This window comes from Solea senegalensis, linkage group LG3 (assembly GCF_019176455.1).
Source record: "Solea senegalensis isolate Sse05_10M linkage group LG3, IFAPA_SoseM_1, whole genome shotgun sequence".
Classification (NCBI taxonomy): Eukaryota; Metazoa; Chordata; class Actinopteri; order Pleuronectiformes; family Soleidae; genus Solea; species Solea senegalensis.
The window spans coordinates 6,240,113-6,254,123 of NC_058023.1; the positions used below are offsets into that span (position 1 = coordinate 6,240,113).

General features: G+C 40.6%; 1 protein-coding gene across 1 annotated transcript in view; it reads left to right on the top strand.

Moving 5' to 3' along the window:
• ank2b (ankyrin 2b, neuronal) overlaps positions 1–14,011 on the top strand; it is a 138,822-nt gene continuing 124,811 nt past the window's right edge. The window contains exon 1 of the mRNA XM_044021160.1: positions 1–307. Within this exon, the coding sequence (XP_043877095.1) occupies positions 221–307 (87 nt within the window). The 5' untranslated portion in view covers positions 1–220. The remainder of the gene's footprint in view (positions 308–14,011) is intronic.

Below are 14,011 nucleotides of genomic sequence, written 5' to 3' on the forward strand. Positions count from 1 at the left end.
ACTACAAACATACTAGCACCGTCCGGAGCAGGGAGGCACAGTGGCTCCTCTGTGTAGCCGGACAGAGAGTCACTGTGCTCGGACAGGAAACCATAACCGTCACCGGTCCTCTCTGGAGCAGCAGCGGCGGCAGTGGCGGCAGCGGCGGCGGGGTTGAATGTTGGAGGACACCGCGCAAAGTGACACCAGGGACAGTTGTTTGTGACTGAGTGACGGGAACATGGCTTCTTCTCCGGTTCCCCCAGCATCAATCGAGGGAGGGACACCTTCACCCACGGGCAACGAGGAGCTCTCTACAACCAGACAGGTACACGTCTGTCCCCCCTTTTCCCCACGCGGGGTGTCGTTTGAAAATATATACATTTAGAAGTTATTCGGGCACATGCAGAGGGGCGTGTATGCATGAGTATGATGTAATTTGTTGTCTGACTCAGCAGACACTTTTCTTTAATTCGGCATTCATTCCACACACCGGGCAAACAGGTACACGTCTGTGACCCCTTGTAATCCAGGCACGCCGAATCCCCTTTTGAAAACATGTCAATTTAACAGTCACACGGGGCATATGCAGAGGCACCTGCGTGCACTAGCATGATGTTGCACATGATTTGACTCGGCACATGCTGCCCTTTAAATCGGCATCTATTTAACACTGAAACCAGCACGTAGTTGTAAATAAATTCAGAATCCTGAATTTCATTTTACACACAAAATTGTGATTGAAAAGGAATAAGCAGCATGACCTAATATAAAAGTTCACACTTTATCAAAACAAGCGCCACAAGGTTAATTTAGTTTGCACAGTGACATCTGAAAATGAATGAGTCATGCCCTGTCTCATTAAAGGATCCCTGAATGATGATTTGAGTGGAGTTTGGTGTGACGTAGGAGTGCTGGGTCACAGTTTGTCCCATGAAGAATCAGCAGGTTCTGTTCTGACTGGTGGAGGAAGGCGTTTCCCCCTGAGTGTGTCACAAATCACTGCACCAAGAAGTTGCCTTTGCTGCTTAATCCATTACAGTTCATCATGGGCCAGCAATGATGTAAACACACTCATTTTATGTGTGACCCACCCAGATCTAGCAAATGCTTTATTATGTTTTGTGCACACGTTGGTCGGAGAACCACCATGTGTTTCAGTGAAGATAGTACATGTACATATAGGAATTATGACATGGCAGCCATGTTGACAGATTGTAAAGGCACAGGTGTCAATTAGATCAGATTAATAATGGCCCAGTTCCATTTAGCTTCCTCTGTTTCAGGGAGTATGCAGCCTTCAGTGTCCACAGGGCCGTCCCTAATGTAAATCACAAACACCTGTGCTATTCCTGTTGGAACATGTCTGCGGCGTAGAAGAAGGCCTCTTGTTTACATCATGTTTCCATAGGGAAGTTGTTTACAGCTTTTACAACAGGTGTACGGTGGTGTTGGTGTCAGCAGTGTGCGGCGCCACTGATGTTCTAATGTGTGCACGTGGTCGACACGAGTGACAGGAATTCACGAGTAGATGCCAGCGTTGCTGAGTGCTTGTTTTCTACACTTTGCACAAGCCAGACATGAAGATATGAGTTGACTCGTTGAAGCTGCAGTTTGATTTTTGGCACTTTTCAGTATCTAAAGAGTCACGCGCGTCACAATTATACAAATCAAAATAATTGCAATTCATGATACTATCACACAATTTTGCTAATTCTTTTTAAATGCACTTAAAATTGTTATAGAATCTATATTTTGGTTGGAAAAGTCAGAGATAGGATATGTGTTTTTGTCAAACTTAAAAGTGAACATAAGAAATCTTTAATAAGATCTGCATAAATTAACTTAAAATTGCTATGAAATCTATATTTTGGTTGGAAAAGTCACAGAGGTGTTGGTGATAAATGGATTAATACATTTAAAGCTTTTATCTTACAAACTCAGAACAGACAAAGCTCCGCACCTCCCCATGTGACGTCTGGCTTCCCTGTCTCAAGACTACCATCACAGCATTTGCTTTTGCACGGCAACAAAAAAAATCGAATACGCTATTACAGTTGTGTTTTCATTATTTTTATGATACCCTTGATTTAATGGACCGTATTGGTCTTGCATGATGGACTAAATGAGAAGTGGAGAGTTATGGACCCCTAGGTGGCAGTAAAAGGTGCAGATCTCCTCTCCTGTTTAAACAGTTATGGTTAAATGCTTGTTTTGGCTCACAGTTATCTCGTGTTTGCTTCTGCGATGATAGTGACGTTCATTTCCGTCCTCCGTTTCACCTCAGAGTCGAGCTAATTTCTGTGACTTCATTTTCGGCTCGCCGGATGTTCAGGCGTGAAAGCGGAACATCTCAAACCGGAGGTCGTGATGGAGGTGGAGGAGGAGCCAATGCGTAGTTTTCTACCAGGTCTGCTCCTGTAGGAGAGGCCATCTGCCACTTGTCTTCCCTGCTTCAACCAAGGTCACATAGTGAAGGACGACATGGGAGTCAGCGTGTGGCAAAGCTGGCAGCGAGACAGTGAGACAGAGAGACATGGCTGTGAGACAGAGGGGAAGGGGAAAAAGGCTTTTGTAGCCATCAGTTAAAGGACGTTCATGTGATCGTCACGGGTCGATGGCGACGGGGATTTGAATTTGAGATCTTTGTGGGTTTAACTCATTGAAACGTGAAAGAAACATTATTTATTCACTATTTTTTATTCTTAGCAGTATTAAGGACAATCCTAACGGACAATATACACTTTCTACGGTTTTAAAGCTGCAGTGTGCAACTTTTATTGGTGAAAAGATGTAAGAGAATTTAGAAGGAGCATTTGTGTGTATACAGTGGCGTTATCTGGTGAAGAGTTTTCTCTCGAACAGTGGAATTCACTTCTGAAACTTCTGTTTTTGGGTGGTTACTCGTTTGTAGCTGTCACACTTTATTAGCGACACTGGATCTAAACACGAGAAACTGATCTAAATCGGCACTGTGTGAACTGTTTAAGATAAGACACAATATAAAGGTAATAAATAATAAACATGCATTTGTATGTACAATATAGAAAAGGGCTTGATATTGAACATGGGATCGTTGTACATGTGTGTCTGAATGGAGCAGGAGATTGTTTAGACTCAAGTTCTCCGCCACAGTTTTAAGTTGCTTCTCATTCGACACAGTGAAGGAAAATCATCTCCAACTCGGGCCTGAATTCTAAATGCTGGTCTTATGTGGAATCACTCAGTAATCAGTCCATGTCCTGGCCGTGTGCCGCGCTGTGCTGTGGAATAATTGGGCTTTATTGGCAGCAGAGGAGCATGTATCACTCCGCACAGCTGTCTGCAGGCAGATGTACTCCCAGCTCGGTTTGCAGTGTCATGCTGGTGTTGAGTCCGTACGAGGCTGTCGCCGGTGCGTACGCCGAGACCACACTCGCGCAGCTGACTCATTATGTCTCTGTAATGTAGACATCCTCTCCTCCTCCTCCTCCTCCTACTCCTCTTCCTCGCCTCAAACATTCTGCCGTTTCTCTGCTTTGATCTCTCACTCGCTCTGTTCCTCTCATTAGTCAGCATTATGCCTCTGTCTCTTTCACTGATCTCCATCTCTTTATCCTCACAAATCCCATTACATGATTGGGCTGCGGACACATCAGCTGTTGACAACGCAACCACCGCTCGCATAACAACTGGAACATGTCACTGATGTGTTATATGTAAGGTAACTTAAAGGTTAAATCTTTATCTTTTTAGTGGCAAAGGCCATAACTTCCGATTGTGTTTGTTATTCTGTTTAAATTAATATTTTCTCATATTCTTATATTCAAGCTGAAACACAACAGTTTTTCCACAATTTTGGGACCAGTGAAGCACATGCGTCTATCTATCTATCTACTTATCTACATTATTACAATGACATACTTGTGACTACACATAGTAGAGCTGCAAGTAATGGTCAGAAATCACATTGCAATTGTTTTGCCAGATGTTGCGATGCGTTTGGTACAAATGATCATTTTTGAAAATGTAAGAAATGTAATTTGATCATTTTTTGGTGTTTTCCAACAAACATAATGCATGTTTGTCATCTGAAGATTGTTGCGACACTGACACAGAATTTCACCATCATGCTGATTTGGATTATTTTAGCCCGCTGTTAGGAAGCTTTTTTTATGACTGGAAACTGATTTTTTTTCCCCCCCACAACCACAGTCTATTGAGAAAATCAGCTATTTTAAATCAGAGTACACAGTAGTTGTTTATCCATCACTGAGTCCAAACGTGTTATCTTGTGATTTAGGCGTTTGAAATTCTTCATTCAGATTTACCTGAGTGACATAAAGTCGCCACACGTAGCAGCAATAGAGCAGCAGCTCCTGTGTCCATCCAAGCTAAAAATGCAAATTTTTTCTATGGTGCAGGATAGTGAGCAGTTTTCAGACTTGTTTCCAGTCTAACATGAGATAAAACAGCAAATATAATCCTCAGATCGGCTGAGGAATCCTATGTTTCTTGCAATCTGCGATCCCGCCTTTAGATGTTGCTATTTTTACACAAGATCCTCTTTAATAAGTTTGTCCCTAAAGTTTAAACGTAAACTGTAAACTTATTCTGAAGTAGTAATATGCAACTTTGTCCTTGGGGTGATGTATCACTCTGACAGCTCAGCAGATTATAATCCCTCCAGTAGATCTAGTGCATTTTAACCTTAACCATAGTCCGTGATGGTCTTGTATCTGAGGTTGTGGACCCGTTTTTGTCCCCCTGTTCTCCACTGATGTGAAAGTGGAGGCGCTGACAGCATATTTGCACTGCTGTGGGCTCAGAGAGACTCGAGGCTGGCATGTGTCACATTGGTGGGATGCCTGCTGCTGGGGTCGTCCATAAAGCCACTGTTTATATGTGTGTGTTTGAGTGTCTGCTGAGTTCGAGAGGACGGGCAGGGACACGTGAGGTGTAAAGCGGTGGACCACTTTGATAGGATCAAGCACAAACTGGAGGCTCTTCTTGTTTTGGGAGCGTGAATGGCAGTGTGTGTGTGTGTGTGTGTGTGTGTGTGTGTCGGGGACAGTCGGCGGTCTTCACAGGACAAAGCCACCTTTTGTGTTCTGTGTCGAAGGAGGTGGACATTGGATGCTGTCCATCCGCAAAACCCCCAGTTGGACATTTGGAACCTTGTGAAAAGGATCCGTCAGAGCCTTGATCACTCGTCTCTAACAGAAAAAAGGAAACCAACATAAATCTCGACAAAGCGGATGTGATTGCCGCGTGAAACCCGTGACTAATGTCAAACTGTAACCACAATCAGAAGACTTCTTTTCTAAACACAATAAATCACCACTTAATTTCAAGGAATCATAAATATAAAGTTTTTATGCGTCAATGGCAGCCAAATGTCCCTTTTTTTTTCAGGACAACTTGAAACCATCATAAGTGAATGCTTTCTCTTCAACTTGCACAATAAATTCTTCAGTCAATTTTTATAAGGATGGATTGATTAGATTTGTTTTAAAGGTCACTGTGAGCACACAGACATGTTTTAGTCATTATTCCGAGATGACAAATTGCTTGATATTTTATGTAATCAAATAAAAATGAAGTATCTTTTTTTTGTTTTTGTTTTAATCTCTTCGATCACATAGTGTATTGTTCTGTGGTGATTTATTCTCCAGTACATGCTGCGACCACTTACTCAAACCCTTTTATGACCAAGGCACATTTTTATTATTATTATTGTTATCCAGATAACTGTAACTGTAAAAAAAACAACTTGTCGCAAATCATCTAATACTAGTGTAGCAGACAGATGTTTACTGTAGCCAAAAACCATGTAACACAGAACAGGCCCAGAAGCTCCACTCAGGCTCTGATGCAATCACTTTGGCCTGTAAATAAGTTTATGACATGTTATAATAGGGCTTTGATGGATTTGATGTGGAGGATATAATAACTATTATAAAGATAAATGAGTTGACTGAAACCATTAGCAAATGTTAGTAATCACTGTCCTACACTCATTTCAGTTGCACCTTCTCCAACTCTACTCGTCATGATTTTATTAGCTTTTCCATATATTTCTGATCTGGCAGTGACTTAGCAACTTTTAAAAGAGGGGTATTTTTTTTATCTGTTTACAGTCTGCAATAGTGGATTCTGATTTCGATAAGTAAATCAACTATCCAGCATATTCAGTGTACTCTCTAACCTGATAAACAGGCTCTATTTTTAGACCGGTATCTAAACTAAGGCGGTCTTATCATGTGGCCTACAGCAGTCTGAGAGGTCAGTGGAAGTGACCGGTCCTCTCTACTTCCTTCATCAGAAATCACAAGTCCAGGAAACCGCAGATACAGACGTGATGTGCAGCATCAGCGGTATCTAAATCTCGGATGTACATATTTAGATTTATGTATATTGTTTTAACATTAGTTGTTAGAGGAACAATTATATGTAGTTCAGACAGTATTTTCTACCTCTGATGGATGCATGGAAACTGAAAGTCACAGTTAACCAAATCTAATTGATGACATGTAAGACTTATATTTCACATTTTATCTGCTAAAATCAATGGTTTATGTTATCTAACTGCATATTAGTCATGCTAACACAAACGGCAAGAACAGCTATAACAACAATAACGGACAGTTCAGTAAATAACGATAGAGCTAGCAGGAACATTTAGTTGTTGAATTAAAGAGACCCCAGAATGGATCCTTGGGGAACGCCACATCAAATTTTTGTTCACTTAGGTCTCTAATAAGCAATTGATATAAGGCAATCTTAAGTTAAATATCATTAAATACCAAACTCAAATACTTGTGGTAATTGTTCCTAGTGCTGTACTAAACATTTTAGGAGGGGGCTCAAAACTACCTTCACCTAAAGTGAGCAAATAACATGAGAACCTAGCAGATGTGGTACATTTATAGTCCAAGCGTCTGAATATATCTGTAATAATGGCCTATTGGGTGACTATTTTTAAACTCTTCCTTTTCGGCATCTTATAAAGGTTGTAATTATCCAGTTTCTCACACGTTTTGTTGAGATGTAGTGCACGTGTTGTCTGAGGGAGGTGGAATTTCATACACCATCATCATGACGGTGTTGAAGCATCTCAAGGTATTTGCGGAAAAAGGTACCACCCAGAGTTCATCTAGGGTGGCAGCTTCATTGACGTCACTTCTCCCAGATATTCTTCTAGCATTGGAAACAGCAAAATGCTGTTGCCTGGGACACACAAGAAACAGGTGGCTAATGAGCAAAATATGTAGAGCTGGTGACAGAGTGTAGTTAGAACATGCTGGAGGCTTTTCATTTGGCCTCATGGTGGCTGTGGATCTGGAGGGAAGGTCGCATGGATGCCACTTAGGCACAAGTCAGGGACTGAACATCTTCGTCTGGGTCACCTGAGCGAGGAACCAGCCAGTGATTCCAGGTCCATCACTGAAGATTTGTCAAAGAAGCTCAAGAACTTCAGGATATTTCTGTAAATTCCCATTCATTCAAAAGTCATTGAATCAGCAGCAATTTTGAGTTTTGGATTAGAGGTGAAACATCTTCAAGAAGACTCCGTCCAGTTGCTATGGATTTAATGACGTCTGGAGACGCTAGCACTGCAGTTATTTTATATAACATGATGATTCATTAATGTGGTAGTGATTTCACCATCGCTCACACTGGACATGACATTGAAGTGTATCATTTTTATGCCTCCTACATCATATCTACTCACCGTCCCATCTCATTCATGCTTCCCTCTGCCTTCGAGCTGTCAGTGGAGGGGGCTGGATTGACGTTCCATTGGCCTTGAAGTGAAGGTTGTAATGGCCCAGGACTCAGTGGGTTGGAACACGTGTCGTCCAACACGCAGTAGATCAATAGCACTGATGTGGGACTTGTCTTCAGGATGCTGCATAAGCACAGTGACGAGTCAAGTCGGTCGGTTTCCTCAGGTTCTTTCTAATGTCACGAGCTGATTCTTTTCAGACATGCCTGCTGGCTGTGCTTGGTAGTTGTGTGTGGACGTATGCCAGTGAGTGCAGGAAATATCACTTGGCTTGAAAGGCTGGAAATATTTGCGCGGTGAACGCTTAAAATAATTTCTGTGAGGATTTCATGCATTTCACGAGTAGAAGTATTTGAGAAATAGGAGCAGCTGACTCAACAACCAAGTCCTGTGGCTCATTCTCAAAATGCAAGGGACTGTATGCAAATTATTACGGGGGGGTGTGGGGTGTGGTGAGAAAGCGACTGATATTTTTGGGGACTTTGATTTCCTCTCAACCAGATTGTTGTCTTTCAGGCTTTTAGATAGTTTGTGAGTATGACTCTGTATTTCACAGTTTTAATGCATTTCCATCATGACGTCAGCTGAGGGGGTGAAACGTGAGCTGTTACCCAGGAGAGAGTGACTGGATCTGGGTGAGGCTGCACCAGCATTCCCCTTGGATGGACAGAAATTTTTTTTCCTCCATTACACCACATTATGTGACTGTATGTGTCAAACTTTGTGAGCACTCATGGTTAAATGAAACAAAACAGCCTGGAAGGGTGGAGGGCACTATTCTGTCCACTGAGGCTTCATTTGATAAAACGTCTCAGTCTTGGCTCGTCCAGCTCCTGAAACCACTGGCGCAGGAATTATTTTAGCATTTTAGCAGCACCAAACCAGACTGGGATTGAGCCGCAGGCATCTGGTTGTATGATATTCTTCTCCAATCATTAACAATTGGGCGGAAGCCAAATGCTTCAGATGTTAAGTAGATGAGTCAGATTGTCTTTTGGGAAAATCTATCAGGCCTGTACTGACTGTTTTCTTCATTCACTGTTTTTAATGTGTCCACCCTGAACTTCATATCAGTGTAATGACTTCACTGTATGGGTGTGTTTGTGCTGTGTAGCTGATTTGAAGCGGCCTCATGTCCTCAGGTCGTGTCAGTGGTGGAGATGGATTGTTGATTGGCGCTGTGGTTTTGCAGCATTAAGCCTCGTTCCTCTGTGGTTACATGCTGACGGAGCGCTGACTCTACTGTACTCCTGTACTTCAGAACATGTTGCCTGCGTCTGACGTGACCTGACGGAGCAGATGTCTGGGGGAAAATGTATGTAGTGATGTGGTGTTTGCAAGTTGTGCCAAACCAACATGTACTCAATACGGCCTGAGCAATGTTCTGCTGATTTGCTCTGTTACGCTGGCCTGTCTTTTACTCCAGTCTCATTTATTCTCGCCTCTCTTAACACCTTCTCAGTTGTGTAGTTGTTGTTGTGTGTGTGTGTGTGTGTGTGTGTACTTGTTGCTGCTTGTTACGTCTTGTCTAATTAATTCAGGCGTCCGTCTTGTCTCTGGTCCTGCATGATCCTGCAGAGTCTAGGGCCCTGTGGTGCACTCTGGTCAAACTGATGTAAACTGGTATATGCTGCATATAGAAATAGACTATCGGCTTCCAGTTTCCTTGTTAAGCCAACTTGGAAATAAGGCTATATTGAATAGTCATGAATAGAATGATTTTGTTACTTTTCTTAATGGAAACGCAAAGAAATATGTACTTTTATCATAAACACACCATATGATAACATGAACCTAATTCCCATTTGATATCATCAGTTTTTTCCTGAGAAGTTAATGGCCCTAATCTGTCTGAGAAGGTTCTCATTCATTCAGGTCATAGTGATCCTTAATAGTTAACTGTTGGCTGCTGGACTTACTGCTTGAGTTAAGATAACCAAACTCAAAAATGGTCTTTATAATTTTGGAATCTTGTCTGTTCATTTCATTTTGACACGACTGGACTTCCGCAAAGTGACAGACGTACCATGTGGGTGATCTGGCCACTCGACAATACTATAGCAGGGGGCTCTAATCCGTTTATCTCGCTCATGTAACAGAGAGCGTAGTGTGTGATTCCCACGTGTGTGTGTGTCATGTACCATGCTCCCCTACCTGTGTGACTCCTGTCTGACATTTCTGTCTCGTGTTTTTGCCCTTATTTCTTGTCAAAGCATTGACTGTGTGACATGAGTAACTTTTATGCAGACTATTTTCTTTTTTGCACATCCGTCATAATGACTGACCTTGAATTTGTGTTATTTGTCTTGTAATAAGTGATCGTTCCAGCGCTGATCCTGGGATTTGGTCTTGAGCTTGGATCATTGCCTGGAGAGACAGATTGCTGGATGACATGTCCAAATTTTGGTCACCGCTTCTGTCCACTCCTGATTCTGGCATTTTGTGGTTGAGCATAAAAACTCGTTATGATATTAAATTAAATAGCTTTGTAAAATGTTCACTTCTAAGAAAGCTAGAAACCAAAGTTTCACTTTAGCGTCTGACATTTCTCTGATCTTCCATACTGTTTGAAGAGTGTCCTTTTCCTGAGACCTTTGCTGACCCTGAGATGAAACAGGACTCCGTGCCTGCAGATGATGACACCGTAGATGCACAGGCTCATTATAAAGACTTGTTTATGTTGTGAAACACTGAGATTAAGATTTAACCTTGACTTGGGAGTTGCCTCTCTTGATTTTGGACTGAAGTCAGGACATCGTAGCCAAGACCTGGAGCAGTGAGTTTGTCCCAGTTGAGCATAAAAGTGGTTCTGTAAATAGTTATGATGTTTACAGCACAACGTTGGAGGGAGTTTGTTGTCATCATCTATCTGCTCATGTTTCTCTTGAGGCTCTTTGGTATAAAACAGATGACTAGAATGAAGATTATCGTTGCCAAAGCTATTAATACAAGGTCCAGGTTGCACTTAATAATTTGTGTCCCCTGGGAACTTCTAATGTATGCCGTGTGTAAAACTTAAAAAACCCTCAATTCCTTCCCCAATGAAATAAATGTACACATTTTTGTGTTTCACAAACCAGGTCGAGCAGTTTGGTGTTAAAGCTGTAGTGTAGCGTAGTGTAATGTATGTTACATTCAAACCACTGTCTCTTGCATCGAAATATTCCTTTCCTGCTCACAGGAAGTGAATTGTTTTATGTCAACATTATGATAGTGAAGTGAGAAACGTGGTCGTTTAGTAATTCGAGTCCTCACTCCCTCAGTCAGTGCTGATAGTATTTCTTGACAGACCCTGTTTTTTAAATGAAGCAAACAAATACTGTTACATAATTTCTGCTCACAAAGACCAAACAGAGGCAGAAATAATAACATGAATCACAACGGAAAAAAAAATTAAAAAAAAAATCACTAAATGTTACGCACTGCAGCTTTAATTCCAGGCCCTGTCACAAACCTAATCAAAAACGTCCTCTGGTTACATCATCATCTTCGTTCTTCTATGAAGGCTATTTATATCAACAGCACTCTCTTGACATAGTTAACTGTAAGACTTGCCTTTAATCATTCATCATTTCTTCTTCTTTGGTCTTTTAGTCTCACGAGCCAGTGTTGACCTCAGCTCTGTCATATATCAGCACCTGCACCTCTGTCTCACGGCAACATTAATGCTCCATTTTAGTATGGCCCTCACGTCTGAGGTCCCGGCAAAAAATGAATCTAAATCTGACTTAACCACCGCTGGACCGGGAGAAATTAAATATGTGCTCAGGCAGATTGATAATATCAATAATAGAGATGTTTCCCATGCTCCAAGATTATACATACACAGTAGTCTAACTCAAACTATTTATTTTAGAATGTGTTTGCATGAAGCATTACTTCATGCAAACACACAGATTATGAAAACCTTGTCATACATCAAGAGTTTAAATAACTTATATGTTGGCAACATGAATCTGTGTAGGATTTTGTGAAAATAGTCCAATAGTTTGGGGAAAAACATTATTATTAAAAATTAAAATTATATCATGTTAATCCATCATGATGTTGAAAATAATCATATTTAGGATAATATTGCACACCATTTCAATGTAAAAGTGTTCATTTTGATATATATATTTATAGTACAAAAACATATTTATGATGCAAAATGAATCTGTCAATAACAGAAACCTACAGAAATAAAAATAGAATCAAAACAACATGTTGACAGTTCTAATTAAAACAGTATACAAGCTTATATATAATTAAATGGGGAATTTAATAATGCGATAAATATAACCCAATGTATTATTATTATTATTATTACTTTTTATAAAAATGCTCTTTACTGTTGGTCAGTTTGGACCAGTTTTGATTATAATTTTAAAATAAATGTAGGGCCGCAGGCCTTGACTTTGAGACCCCCTGCCTTAGGTGTTTTGGTCTCATCATTGAGATTTCATTTGTCAGCAGCACAACTATGAATGTGTGTATAAAATTAGAGAAACTTTGATGTGAGCCTCCTACAAAGCATATTCCTGCACTATCCTGCTGTAAATATCACCTCGTACCGTCTTCCTTTAGGGCTTTAAATTAATGCAGCAACTATCCGAGGCAGCAGAGCCTAAACGGGCAGGAATGTGTTACTGGGACACATTGCGTTCAACACCAAAGGGGAATCATGTGGATCTAGACAGGATTGATTCCATTACATGGTATTTGCATGCCACACCACTGATCTTGGCCTGATTGGAAAATGTGTGTCTGAGTTTATTTATATCATGCTAAGCCTGCGTTCACAATCCTGAATGTGGCTGCTCCAGAAAACATTTCTGACATTTCTGCCGGGGATGAAAACAGTGAGAAATTATGCGGTGACTATGTTTTAAATGTGGATATTGTGACAAATCTGTTGATTAGCTTCGCTTCTGTCTCTATGGATGTGATAAGTTTGGTCCAGTCTGTTTGCACTCTGTGAGAGTGTATTGATTTGTATTCGGTGTATGTGTGTGTACGACAGAGCACGTTATCTGTATTCTTGTTGGTGTTCCAATTGCAGCCGTGTCTCTGTCCGACCTTTGGTGACCTTACTGAGTATCGGCTAAAAGAGGCTCCCAGCTCTGTTTGGGTGTGATGCTGTGCATGGGGAGATGGAGCTTTAGGTACTTCAGTCTGTTCTCATGCAGCTCTAACACACACTCAGAGCTGTGCTGCAGGCTGAGTTTCCTGTGTTTTCTTTTGGAGAAAATTAGCTTTGGATTCCTTTTAACCCTGACAATGAACAAAAAGCAAAACAAGTGAAATCAACTGAAAGTATTATATAACCAAGTTATTTTTGTGCCCAAATCTGGAACAAATAGATGAGCAAAAACAGCCGTGAGTCATTTTTGTAAAAGAGATATGTTGCAATTTTAAAAGGCATTGCACTTAGAAAAGAACTGTTAACATGAGTCAGTTTTTAAAGCAACGTCAGTCAGCTTGCAAATTAGCTAGTTGCTTACTATACAGTACTTGCTTTTAATAAGATTTTAACATTAAACTGCTGCCCGCTGAGGCTGGAAACTAGGACGATAATAGACAGTGACATTATTTGAAAACAAATAAATTATTGTCCAAGTTATTTTTGTGCCCATATGGAACAAATGGTGGATGAGCAAAAACAGCCATGAGTCATTTTTGTAAAAGAGATATGTCGCAATTGCTCTTAAAAAAAGAAACGCTAACATGAGTCAGTTTTTCAAGCAACGTTATCTAGTTAGCCTGCAAAGTTAGCTAGTTGCTTATTATAGTTGTTTTCAATATGATTTTAACTTTAAACCTCTGTCTGTTGTGGCTGGAAACTAGGATGATAATATTACATTACATTACATGTCATTTAGCAGACGCTTTTATCCAAAGCGACTTACAATGGAACCAAGTACAATTAGCCAGGGGTGGAATCGAACTTGCGACCATGATGTCTTTGGTACACAAGGTAGGGTCTTAACCACTGAGCCACTCCACCCCCTATAATAGACAGTGACATCTTTTGAAAACAAATTAATTAATGTCCAAGTTGTTTTTGTGCCCAAATCTGAAAATAAATGTAAATTAGTAAGCTAGCAATGTTAGATAGCTAACTAGCTTAGTGTCCTAGCTGTTTCCTGCTGGGTTGATGTGTTATCAGGTTTTAAAGTATTTTTTTTAACATAAATAGCAAACTAATAAGGTAATTATCAACTTTTTTGATGATATATTTATCAATTTATTATTATTATTTTTTTAATGAACCAAGTTTGTCTA